The sequence below is a fragment of the Corylus avellana genome, chromosome 11 (genome assembly GCF_965113065.1).
Source record: "Corylus avellana chromosome 11, dhCorAvel1.hap1.2, whole genome shotgun sequence".
Lineage (NCBI taxonomy): Eukaryota > Viridiplantae > Streptophyta > Magnoliopsida > Fagales > Betulaceae > Corylus > Corylus avellana.
The window spans coordinates 9,069,218-9,083,128 of record NC_142500.1 but is presented as its reverse complement, the minus strand read 5'-3'; the positions used below and the strand labels follow the sequence as shown (position 1 = coordinate 9,083,128).

The 13,911-nt window shown below is 34.3% G+C and overlaps 1 protein-coding gene across 1 annotated transcript in view; it reads right to left on the bottom strand.

Moving 5' to 3' along the window:
* Window positions 1-899: 899 nt before the first annotated feature.
* The window catches only part of LOC132166017 (fatty acid amide hydrolase), a 33,943-nt gene continuing 20,931 nt past the window's right edge, over window positions 900-13,911 (bottom strand). Inside the window, exons 9-20 of the mRNA XM_059576755.2 lie at window positions 7,915-7,990; window positions 7,747-7,818; window positions 7,574-7,628; window positions 6,059-6,130; window positions 5,859-5,939; window positions 5,622-5,725; window positions 5,440-5,532; window positions 4,429-4,497; window positions 3,610-3,674; window positions 2,774-2,835; window positions 2,596-2,691; window positions 900-1,184 (exon numbers count right to left, since the gene is read on the bottom strand). Of these exons, the coding sequence (XP_059432738.2) occupies window positions 1,122-1,184; window positions 2,596-2,691; window positions 2,774-2,835; window positions 3,610-3,674; window positions 4,429-4,497; window positions 5,440-5,532; window positions 5,622-5,725; window positions 5,859-5,939; window positions 6,059-6,130; window positions 7,574-7,628; window positions 7,747-7,818; window positions 7,915-7,990 (908 nt within the window). The 3' untranslated portion in view covers window positions 900-1,121. The remainder of the gene's footprint in view (window positions 1,185-2,595; window positions 2,692-2,773; window positions 2,836-3,609; window positions 3,675-4,428; window positions 4,498-5,439; window positions 5,533-5,621; window positions 5,726-5,858; window positions 5,940-6,058; window positions 6,131-7,573; window positions 7,629-7,746; window positions 7,819-7,914; window positions 7,991-13,911) is intronic.

The following is a 13,911-nucleotide window of genomic DNA, read 5'->3' as shown; positions in this document are numbered from 1 at the left end:
CTATGATACTTCATTCTTTTATGGATTATACTTATTTCTTAATAATAGTATTTTATTGACTACTCGAGTGACATGAGCCTTATCATGCATAGAATGAATTTTCCTTGTTAATTTGTGATTGGCAATTGTTATGCGGTTAGTGGTGAAGTCAACCCCCTATTCTTTTTCCCCATTGCAATTTATCTTACTTTTCCTTTTATGTATTTAGTTTATAAACAAAAACAAACAATCTTCTTTGAATTGAGTTATTCTCGATCTTGACAAGCTTAATAACAACATTAGCGCATTCATTGAGGTTCGATCCTCAATATAGCCCTATCCTATAAGGATTCGTTCTACTGCAAGTGATTATTTATTATTGATAATTTTTACACAACAAAAAAACCACATCAACTATGATTGTGTGCTCACTAAGGACTTATCTATGGAAAGGTGCAGCTGGGTCTCAATTCCCCAATTTTTGGGATTCACTCTAGAAACGAGAAATCCGGATTGTGTTATTATCTAAAGGCGGTTTGGGATAGAGATCAATGTCCGAATCGTATATGGATCCCGCGTCCATATCAAGCTCCAGATTTCTAGTGCAAATCAAAGTAGGAAATCTATCCCATAACTGACTCTACCTCTAGCCTATAAATAGGTTTCTATACCAAGTAAAAACCCTAGACTGCAATATTGGTGTATTATGCATACTTTTCTCCAAGAGATTGACTTAGGCATTAGAGTGAGACCCTGTCAGCACTCTGACTAGTTCTCTTAATGGTATCTATCTTGTAGAGATCAAAGGAGTGTGAAAGACGCTTCAAAGAACACGCCGTTTACGCCATACTGAAAATTGTACTAACACACGTAAAACATATGAGTTTGGCTTATGGTTTAAGAAATTGAAGAGGAAAAAGTAGATGTTTCTCAAATTCCAATTTTATGTAGTAATATAATTGGACCAAATACAAGTACCCTAATGCCCTTATACACATGGTCATCTTCCATTTAAATTGTTTCCCATTTATCAAGAGATTTGACAACCATGAAGTTCAATGGCAATACATTATCCGGTAGAGAAAACTTGCAAATTTTTATGACCATCACCATCTGTAATGTAGTGGATGTTGGTCGTGCAACTAATCCTCATTAAGAAGATTATAGAAAACCTCTGGTTTTCTGTAGCCTGGCATGCAGAGAGCCTACAATAAAAACGTTTCTACATCTCAGTTGTCATGATTAGATATATTTATTATAAGAAAATATTAATTAAATGATTATCATTTTCTATCTATTTAAGTATTTGAGATAATTTGTTACTCAACATTTATGAAACCAATATATAAATAGACAGATTGAGAAGCAAAAGTTACGATAATTTTCCACCTCATGTCATGTGTTCCACAAAGAAAATAATTATCAAAATTATGCCAAGGAATGTGGAAAAAAATAAAAATAAAAATAAAAAATTCACAGGCCCCCCTTTTACTATTATCTAATTGACAGCATTCCTCTTCAAACTTTCAATTGAGACAATATCCCTTTGAAACTATTAAAAATTGTCAATGTCTTCCCTTGTGATGAAAATACCCTTAATAAAATAAATATATATATATATATATAATATAAAATAAAAAATTTTCAAATGTAGAGGAAATTTTTTGTTTTTTTTAAAAAAATAAAAAATAAAAAATCGTTTCGTTATTTTTTTATTATTATTATTTTTTTCTAATAAGGGTATTTTTTTTGTCTTATTGACAAAAATTTAGGGTTATTAGTTTATTTTTGAACATTGTCAAGTTTTTGATAATTTGAAGAGAGACATTGTCTTAATTGAAAGTTTGGATGATACATTGTTAATTAGATGGTAGTTTAAAAGGAATATATAGACTTTTTCAAAAAAATTAAAACATATGGTGGAAGGCTATATGTGTTACCAATAAGATTAAGCAAGAAGTGAGTTATTCAAATTTCTCAAAGAAAGTAGAGAGAAAGAAACAAGAAACAATGTCACAGCTAGGGGAGGACCCATGTACATGGTTGGGGGACCATTGCCCCCCCCCCCCCCCCCCCCCCCCCCCCCCGATTTTTTGAAACTCCTTCAAAAGTACTATTGCCCCCTCAAAGGTAAGGAACGTGGCTTTTACGGTGTACAAAGAAGTGAAAAACATATTGAAAAGTTAGATATAAAAAGAAACTGCTTTTCTTTTCACAAGACGTGCAGTTTTTCACATTGCACAAGCTGCACTTCTTGTGCAGTGTGAAAAGAAATATAGTAACTTAAGGCTTCTTCTTGTTATTTTTTATTTTTTATTACCAGTAATAGTAAAATGGCTACTTAAGAGGGAAAAGCTTATTTTTCACATTGTACAAGTTTTAAACTTCTATTTCCTGTCTATGTTATGAACCAAATTTCTTTCAAGGGCAAACCTATATAGCACAAGTATTGGGAGCTTAAGTCCCCCAAAACATCCATCTAATATATATATATAGATTATGAGATTGACTCTTAAAAATTTATTTTACTGTTCTTTAATTTTTTTTTTCATCCCCCCTCACTCAAACTTCTGGTTCAGCTCTTCTTCACAGCAAAAGTACGTACTGTAATCTTACCTGCATTGCCGATGCTATGTGAATTAATGTTGGTTCCGACCATGGCCGGCCCATAAACTGAAGGCCAATCGGCAAGCCAAGTTTGTCATATCCCACCTATCAAACCAATTTAGGTTAATAATAGCACAACATTAAAATAAAAATAAAAGACAAAAAAATAATTATAATAACATCAGACCGGGACAGTAACGGCAGGCAATCCAAGAAAATTTCCCGCTATTGAATAACGAACTAGTGCAGCTGAAACAGTGGCAAACTTGTCAATTCCACTTCATTCTCACCAAAAACAATCATAGCTGAAATCGACTGAATTTTTTTTTTTTTCAAAACTTCTTTAAAAATATGTAAGAAGTATGTATTTTTTTTAATATCAATAAAAGATATAAACCCTCCAATGAAGGATTGACATAAAAAGCAAACACCAAATACAATAGACAAAAAAGCGTTGAATCTTATATAAAATAAAAAAATAAAAAAATAAAAACACAATGACGAAAAGGTACTTTTTTGATTAATTTGCCCTTTTCACTCAACGTCAACCCCACCAATCTAGCTCTAAAAACCCACCACCTCTTCAGCCCAACGTTGCCACTAAAAGCCACCACCGAAGGCCATATTCACAAAATAAAATAAAAAATGCAAAATCATGAAAAACGATGTAGAATTACAACCTGAAAGACAGAAGGCCTTGGGCGCACAGATTCTGGGAAAAGAGGAGAGGCAGTGGAATGTTTATGAGTAGATCTAATAGGTCTCTTGAAAGGGAAAAGTCTCTTTGCTTGTCGATAGGTTTTCTTTTGCTTATAAAATTTGATATTTTCATGTTTATTATATTTGGTGTTTTGAATTGATATGTCACCTCATTATTGAATGCTGTAAAAGATGGGTTTTACTGTTACACCTCATCATGACCGAAGGTATTCTCTTTATAAATAGAGAGTTGGAAGAACCTATTTTCAACCAGTCTAAAAGAACAAATTTGAGGAACTAATTTAATATGCATTTAATTAATACCTCCATTTATATAGTCGAGTTCACCAGTCTGGAGAGCATCGTCCTTTATTGGGTATGCAGTTACGCTGTCACAGAGATCATAGAGACTAGACATTAGCTACTACATGAGGGAACAGTCGAACTGAGATGGTAATACTCGATCGGCTAAAAAAGGTTTGTTTTTGAAAAAATTATACTTTAATTCTTGAATTATTGTTCATTTTGCAATTATGGTTTCAAACTTTCATCCAAGCCTCACATACTTCTCTTACATGTCAAATTAGATATTTTTGCAATTCTCCAAAATACCCCTGAACTTATAAATAAATAAATAAAATTAAAGAATATATAAAAATAACCCATTTGAAGAAAACTAATATGAAAAGGGTCATTACTTCTTAGTGTTTTTAGTTTTTTTTTTTTTTTTTTTTTATTTGTTTAATTTTTTTGAAATGCTTTCTTTCTAATAAATTTAAGGATATTTTAGAGAGAAAAATATATAAAGAGTGCAAAATGAATGATAATTCATGCATGGGATATATAAAGTATATTTTACTATTCTTTCCTCTTCCCCCTTTTTTTTTTTTTTTCGAAAAAAAAAAAATTTCTTAATCCTTTGAAATATAATCTCATTCATGTTTCGCAAGATTAGCAAAATATTTTGATTTTTTTTTTTTTTTTTTTTTTCTAATTTCATAATATTTTGACTTAGTTGAGGGCCATGGCTTCTTAATATGTAGTAATTAAAGCAATGAGTTAAGGAAAAAGCAGTCCCTTCAAAGTTTTATATTAGAGGATAGCTAGAAAAGAAATAGATGCCACTAAAGAGACAAAGAATACCCTGTTGTTGGTGAAACAATGACATCTGCCTGAGCAAATATCTTCATATGAAACTGCATCTGGCGGTTCCTGTGGATATTCAAACAGGCTCGTGTCATTTGAACCAAAAATCCTACTCATAAGTGCAGATAATGAAGTAATATATATGTTTCAAATTAGTACATTTTTTCTATGATGTTTCATAGCATTAAATTGTGATGTTTTAATGCTATACAGTTTATAGTTTATAGCATTTTCCGTTGCAAATGTAATTCAAGGCATAGTATAGTAGCGCCAAATGCTATTTCTACAATATTGGTTGGAAATCCATGTCAAAGGCCAGGGGTGATAGCATTTGTGATTGTTAATGATTAATCATTAATTGAAACCAAGGTTTTATCAATTTAGCCTATACGTATGTATTTGTGGCCACTTTAATAGTTTTACTTTTTACCTGAAAGTTGTTTTCAATACATAATGTTTTTTTTTAAATTTTAAGCAAAGAGGATTAATATCTGAAATGATTTATGGTAAACGACGTTGATTATGTAAAGAATTTAACGAAACTGCTATATATACTTGAAAAATATTCTATGCTTTCAAGTAGTGAGTTAGAATACCCTCCTTCTCTGCCCATTGCCCAACACAAAAGTACTGCAAAGTTCATTTTCTAACTTAGCTCGATTCCTTTCAAAAGCAAAGACAAAACCCATTGCCTCTGTTGCAGTCCCCAAGCAATTCCTTGCTGCTACAATAGGTGTTACTACATGTAGATCATAACTTATAAACCTGAAAGCCATGCCGATCTGGGTTCAGGATTCCAAGGCTTTGGCAATGAATTCCCAGCCCTTTCTTGTATCACATTTACAAAGAAATTAACTATATATATAGCTCCATAATCAGACATACTCAGACATACTCAGAAATTTTTAGCAATTAATGATCAGAGAGGCTCTCACTGAGTTGAGTTGAGGTAGATTATCTCCTACTTTTTTAAATTAATAAAACAAGGTAAAAAAAAAAAAAAGTTACCTAATTTTCTGTGCCTTAATGTACTCCTTGCTGCTGAAAGAAGAATAGACGCTAAGTGCTACCCTTGTATCCCATCCTAATTCTCCTGGATTCCTGCAATGTATTAATTTCTAGTGTCAGCATGCATTTTGATTTCTCACACTGAAAAAATTGCAGCTTTGCTAGTGGAAAATAACACATACAGCTTTTCTAGATGAGAGCTAAGGGAAGTGCTACACTCAGATCCAATTGTTGAATAATGTGCCAGCCGCATCACTTCTATCTCCGGAATAGTCACCTCTACAATCTTCAGGATTAGCATCAAATTATCAACTATTTTAATTACTATATATACTTAAAAGTGTGACAAGGCATTATCTTGCTATCAAGATCTAAATAAATTAGATCTAAGAAAAGGACATTAATTCAATTAATGATACCTTCCAACCACAGTGCTTCTGAAGCTTGTCTATCGCTTTAGAACAGCATATTCTGATCTCATCGCTGCAATCATCAAACCACTAATGCGCCCAATAAGTGGTTTGAATATAAGAATAAGAACATCAGAAGACAATGATCTTATATAAAATAATTATGAATCATCATTTTAATTAAAAGGTTGAGGAAACAGGTTACTAACCTCTGCATACTTCGCTAATTTGATATCAGAGATAGGTTTAGTTGAATTGAGCAGTGGAAAATACAGTTTGGGCTGGAAGGTTTTCCAAAAGAAAAAGCTCCAAAATGAGATTGGTTTCTGAGACCATCCATAATTTAACAATTTGACGAATGGCATAGAAAGATCATTCTAGATAAAACAAACATACGAAATCCTATATTTTAATGAACAAGCAGGCATCCTTCCCCACTTATGTAAAATTAAGGGAAAATATTCTAGAATCTTCTGTCTATTTTTGTATTTTGCCTTTAAGACTCCATTTCTTAATTTGGTCAATTAAATAAATATATGAGTTTAGGAAGATTTTAAATCTAAAACTTTTGTCAACATTTTCCTATTTTTTTTCAAAATAAATAAATAAAAAAGTGATGTGAAAATATTATTATTCTCTTTTCATTAAACAAATTAAATAAATAAAACAAAAAAGAAAAAAATAATAATAAAAAATAAAAAATAAAAAATTAGATAGGGTGGCCCGCAAGCGAACTCTCAAGGTCCTACTTCTTATTCTTCCCAATGTTTGCTAATTGAAACAATCAGATGTAAAAAATTAGAGGTTTCTTGGTCCCGTATCAAACACAAGGTTTGGAGATTAAATTTGCAAGCATTTTATTATAAAAGAGAGAAGTAACACCTTGGAGATAACTACAATAACTTGGATAGATACTGGCCGGCATCGTGTCCTTACTCCTAATCTGACTAGATGATGACTTGGAGATAGCTCCTACAAGTACTCATCAACTAACTCTTTACTTGAATGAAAGACTAATAACCAACGAAACACTACAACTAAGCATCTAGAAGACTGCAACAAAGCACTCAATGACTACATGAATTGAAATATTTCTCTGCATACAATACCCTTTCCATGTGATTTCATAACATTCCACCCCCGGCCCCTTAGAAACGTTTTTGGTTTCTGGAAACTGTTGTTGGATGGTTAAAACCTTTTCCACGTAGCATCTGCTGGATTATGACCAGGCTAGTGGACTAACTGCGTACACCTCCCGTTTTTGATCTTGAGGGGTCAGATCTCGACCAACTTGTGGAAAGACATTGGAATATAGGATACTAGTGTTGGTGATGGGCGTCCATACACCAACTCGAATGCAATGCCAGCTTGTATTATACGTGTATTCTACCCATGCATGGTGACACATCTCAAAAACATCTCCACTGTCCGTTTGTGGATAATAGGCGGAATAAAATTAAACCGAAATAACTCCCGCAATGCAGAAATTGCTTGTAAATCTTGGGTCTCGGTCAAACACTTTGGAGATAACTCCTACATTGACTCGGATAGATGCTAGTACCATAGAGGATTCCTAATGCTTTGCTCAAACTCAATAACCACAGGAATTGAAATACTACTCTGCATGCAATACCCTTTCCACGTGATTTCATAACATAATATGCATGCATTGTCCCAAAGATCCAAACACGTGATTTCAAACTCTCACAATAATTTCTAATTACCTTTACAGCACTAGTGGGTTGATCTGATGGAAGTCGTCCATTCATTGCTGCATAACTGTAAACATTAAAATGGTAAAAGCTATACCACCAAAGTCCTACGACAAATCAACATATATAAAAGAGAAAAATGAAAGAGGCAAAGTCAAAAGAATAAACAAATGAAAAACACTGACACAATAAATGCATCCTCGATGGTGCCGGCTAAGATCCCAACCATTCCCACCGTCCAGTTCAGAGGAAGAACACTAAAAATAAAAAAGAAAAAAGCCATAGATCTTCCAACTTATATGACAAAGAGATATTAGTAAATCAATAAAACTCATATAAAAATCAATATTCACCCAGAATGAGGTATTCGCCCAAAAGTTGGTTTGAAACCAATAACACCACAAAGAGCTGCAGGCATTCGAACAGATCCTAGAAATAGATACAGATGATGCATTCAGTTAGCCAATGAGCCAATGATGTATATTGCAAATCTGAACCATGCAGAATTCATTGTCATAAACCTTTATTTATGTTAGAATATTATTATATAACCTTATATGTTCTAGGGTTTAGTTTAGGATTTTTTGCCCACTACTTCTTCTCTCTATAAATAGAGAGCTATGTAAATATACCAATATAATATAGAAGAGATGTAGTCTATTATATGCTTCCGCTCTCTCTCTCTCTTCTCTCTCTCCTTCTTTCACTCTAATATATTCAACAATATATTTAACATAGTATCAGAACCACTTTCTATGACCTCCAATAAATGTCTTTGACGTTTACTGGTGCTTTCTCAGGCGACCTCTCTTTTCTGGTTGTCCGCGTGCTGCCAAGTGGTCTTCCACTGAAAATCTCTTCCATGCCTTCATTCTAGCCTCATCTATGAAAGTTATACCAAATTCATGCTCGCGAGGCACAAATCTACAGATCTGTTGAAAATCCACCGCCACCCGCCCTTCCACGTGCCTCTGCCAGTTCCTACACGCACCGCCACCGTGAATCCTTTCAGCCAATCTATCACCAGAAATGGTGTCTCGGCCCCAAATCGATGGATTTGTGCAATTTCAGCTCAATCTAACATTACACGTGCCACCAGGAGAAACTGCCGGCTCTTCCACGCACTACCATTTCCCTTGCTGGAGCTACATGCTCCTCACCAAACGACAGATTATACATCGCCAATTCCAGATCCGAAGAGATCTGGACCGTCCAAGCTTCCACACACCTTCACGTGCCACTATCGCTCCTCCATGAGCCACCACGTCAGGTGGATCAGCATGGTTTTCGCTCCGTTCGGTACATCCATCGCTGGCTATCTAGGATCCGTCCGAAAATCCTCCAACGAACGCTGCACCCACCTCCATGCGCCAGTGAAACCTTTTGCGCGTGGTCTTCATGCGCCACGGTGTGGCTGCTAGTGACGCATGTACTACACTTGCCAAGCAATTCCCCTCTTCCTGGCAGCCACGTATCACCAAGAGAGGTTGCCACATCAGCCCTAGTCTTCAATCTGGTCCAAAACCAGTTTTTAACCGGTCCAATTACTTTTGGCCCAGCTGCCCAAGCCGACCCACTCTCAAACCGGTCTAGTAAGTCAGCCCGACCCACAGGTTAGACCCGATTCACTCAAATCCAAAACAATTCGGATCCTACCCGTTTCAGTCGAATAGGCCAACCGAGTCAATTCCTGCAACTCAATCTAAATAGTCAACCCGTTTCATCGGATTAGACCCGAGTCATATCATTTTCGAGTGAGACCATATTAAATGGTCCATAGGTTTTGCCCTATTTTGGCCCAATCAAATTGGCCTAATCTAGCGTATCCTATAAGGCTCCAATTCAAGACTCAACTCTATCAAGTTGGCCCAAGTCCTCCAGTAGCCACTGTCAGCAGCCAACAGCCACCGTCCTCTGCCTCCGGCCACTCAAGCTTGAGGGGGGATATTAGAATATTTTATATTATATTGCCTTATATGTTCTAGAGTTTAGTTTAGGGTTTATTGCACACTACTTATTCTCTCTCTATAAATAGAGAGTTATGTAAATATATCAATATAATATAGAATAGATGTAGTCTATTATATGCTTCCGCTCTCTCTCTCCTTCTTCCGCTCCAATATATTCAACAATATATTTAACAATTTAAATTGCCAATGAGTTATTTATCAAAAAGCATATCCTCCACTATGAGAAAGTGTTGGAGAATGCAGTTGGCCACAAGATATGTGTAGCTTCCCAACAACAACAAAAAGAAGAAAAAAAATTAATTTCATAGGAAAATTGTTGAATTAAAAAATGGTTTAGTTGACCATGATTGAGATGAAATACTGTTTAAATGATTTATTATTATTTTTTTTATTAGTAGAACTTTTAAAATTAGTAATAATTTAACATTGCGAAAATCTCACAAAACAAATGGGGTGTTAATGCTAAATATAAGAAAGACCTTTCTCATTTTAATGCTTGAAATGTCTACCTTAGACAATTATTTTCCACAACATCAGTCATTTCCGTTTTAATTAAAAGCTATGCTTTATAGTGGAAGAAAAAAGAAAAAACAAAAACAAAAAACAAAAAACAAAAAAAAAAAGATCAGTCATTTAAAAGAGTCTAAACGATACCTAAGAAATGTGAAATAGAAGGTTGTGGCCAAAAAGTTGTTACTTTTCTAAGGACCAAAAGTTTCTCAAAACCAATGGATAGAAGCATTGTAAAGACGAGATAGAAAACGAAAGAGGTACAAACAAATGCCTCTACTCGATGATTTGGTTGTCAAAATACACTGCTATTTATACACAAAAACAGAGAATCACCTAAGGAATCGATAATAATGAGGATTTGCTCATTGAATCATTGATGTTATAGGTTTGTAGTAGGTCACGCCCATTTTTCCTGGTCTAGATTTTCTCTGATGTTGGTTTCCATATTAAGATAATCTTTCTTTAATACCCTACGGAATTGAATCCTCTCCATTTCACTTGAATTGGAGAGTATCCACTTAGTGCAATTAGAAGGGCATACTCGTCCAAAACATTTTGCGCAAAAAACAAATGGACAATATTACCCTCCTAAATATACTAAATGGATCCTCTCCATTTCACTTGAAATGGAAATGATCATTTTCCTAACACTCGCCTTAAGTTTAAATGGATATTAATGACACCCAACTTGACGAGAAGATAGTGGAATTGTTAAGAAGATAGTGCATTTGTAAACAAACCTACAGGTTGAACATTTGTTGATTTATATGTTGTCTAAATAATACCTTGCTACAATTTTTATCTAACTAGATGGCAATCAATTTCGAAGTGCTTTGTTCGCTCGTGGAAGACAAGTTTGATGCTATATGTATAGCTACTTTGTAGTCACAATATAACCTAATTGGTTGTGAATGATCAATGCGAAAATCTATGAACGAATGCTTCAAACAAATTATCTCACAAGTGTTGGCCATGGATCTATATTTTGCTTCGACTGAGGAGTGGGAAATGGTTGTGTGTTTCTTAGTTCTCCAAGATATGAGAAATTTCTCAAGAATGGTACGATAACCTATGGATGAACATCGCAAGTCTCATCATTAGGCCCAATTTGCATCACAAAATGCGTGTAGTTGGATAGCATTTGTGGTTGGTAAGAAAATCCATTGCCATGGTGTTTGCTTGATGTTGACATTGGGTATGACTTTTCACCCATCATATGTGTGCCCTACCCCTCTTTACTTTTCCTTCTTGAATTCGTTTTATTAGTCGACTATTTACAAGTCCTATTAGGTTTCAAATTCTTGCGTGTCTTGTTGGACATGTATTAGGATAACCACTAACCAATCTAAGACTTTGTAAAAGGAATCACACCTTTTGTGTTTTAGTATCAAGAAGTGTGTTGCACAAAGTCGAAAACAAAGAGATTTTTTGCGTTGTGGAATCGCAAAAGAGAGTTGGTTTTTTTCTCTTATTGGAGTTTACCCACAAAGAGTAAATAATTAGTCTTTTGGCCGCACAATGAGAGAGAAAAGGAAAGACTAGCCGCCACTCATTCCCTGCAAAAGAGAAGTTTATATTCTTCTTTTCTTTTTCTTTTTTCTTTTTCTTTTTTTCTTTGGGAGATACTATTGTGTATGTGATAGTGAGATTTGGGTATATTAGGACTTTGGGTTATGATTTGTTTTCTCTTCACAATTTTGAACTTCATCTTTAATAATGAATTTCTTTATGATGACCTTCCCTTGTGGACATGCTTCATATTGAGAAAAGCATGTAAATCTTATAGTTATTATGTGCAATTGTCTTGTCTTATTTACCGTAATTGTAGTCTTTTGGATAACAAGTGGTATCAAATCTAAGTTTAGTATTCAAAGTGGTAATAACAGTAAATATGATGAGCACCAAGTATGAAGTGGAGAAGTATAATTGGAATAACAATTTCTCTCTTTACTAGACGAGGGATGAAGGATCTTTTAATTCAGTAAAGAGTTTACAAGGTGTTATTGGGAAAGGTGAAGAAACCTTCGAAGTTGGACGATGATGAGTATGAAGAGATGAAAGTGAATGTTGCTAGCACGATCATTCTTAATTTGTTAGATGAAATCATTAACAATGTGATCAATGAAGAAAAAAACATAGTCAATTTGGCATAAATTAGAGAGTTTGTATATGGAGAGGAATTTGAAGAATAAATTGTACGTGAAGAATTAACTATATGGTTTACAGATTGAGAAAATTAAAATACAGATTTGCTAGAGAACCTCAACAAGTTTAACATGTTGAATACACAGTTGTTGAAGTTTAGAGTGAAGATTGAAGAAGAAGATAAAGAAAGCGATACTTATACTGGCATTGCTTTGTCCTTTTTATGACTAGTTGGTTACAACATTACTGTATAAAAAAGAAACTATGGCGTTTGAAAAGGTGATTGGATCTCTCGGGTCACATGAAACACAAAGAAAACTTGTCATTAATCAGACTGATAGGCTTGTGGCGAACCAAAGTGCAAAAGGGATATGATTCTAAGGGGAAGAATAGCATAGGTAAGCAGTCTTAGTCTAAGTCTTGATCAACACATGGTGATAAATCTTAGTCAGACGTAAAAGATGTGGAGTAATATTACTGTCATAAGAAATGACACTACACAATTTAAAAGGAACTGGCAGTCTTAGTTTAAGTCTTGATAAGTAGTCTTAGTCAAAGTGTTGAAACAAAACTTGAAAATTAAAAGGAATCAGAAAGGTTCCGTAAATTCAACCAGTGTGGCCAATGACAAGTCCGATAATAGGAAGATTTACGCAGAACTTCTTTCAATTTCTTCAGGTACAAATTCTATCATAGACTCTTGGGTTTTTTATTCTGCTTATTCATATTATGTCCAAAATAACAGTGGTTTGATACATTCAATTCCTATAATGTCGGTATTGTTCTAATAGGTAATGATGCTAAGTGTAAGGCCATTGTAATAAGTACCATAAAAGTCAAGATGTTTCATGGAGTTATAAGGATTTTCACTAATGTTAAATATGTTCCAAACCTAAGAAAAATTTGCTATCCTTAGGCATATCGAATTCTTTGGACTAAAGTTATTCAACCAAACATGAAGTTATGAAAATAACTAAGGGTGCTTTGGTGGTAGTGGAGGGTAATAAAATTGACAATTTGAATAAGTTACTTAGGAACAAAGTTACAGGTAGATGTGTAGCATCAATTTCAACAAAATCATATAATGATAATACAGTTTAGTCGCATATGTGGCTTGGCCATTTAGGCCAACTTGATATGTTTGAGCTTCACAAGAGCAATTTGTTGAAAGGTGTGAACTTAGAATGGGTTTTTGCAAGTATTGTGTGTATGAGAAGCAATGAAGAGTTAGTCAATTTCATTAATGATTTTTCAAGAAAGTCTGGGTTTATTTTTTGAAGCACAAGTCAAAGGTTTTCACCATCTTCAAGTAGTGGAAGACACAGGTAAAAAATCATACTCAAAGAAAAGTGAAGTATTTGAGATATGACAATGGATTGGAGTATAGAGATAGTGACTTCCTGGAGTTCTGCAAAACAGGAGGCATTATACATCACTTCACGGTCAAAGGGACTACACAATAAAACGGAGTTGTCGAAAGAATTAATAGAATACTCTTGGAAAATGAGAGATGTAAAAGGTTGATGCATGGTTGCCATATAGTTTTTAGGCTGAGGTAGTTTATTTTCCATGCTTTGTCACCAACTAATCTCCATATGTAGTGATTGATTTCAAGGTTCCAGAAGAAGTATGATCCAGTAATTTGTTGACTATTCAGTTTTGAGAATATTTCGTTGTCTTCAATACATTCAAATGCAAAGTCGAGAGTGATCAAAATTTGAA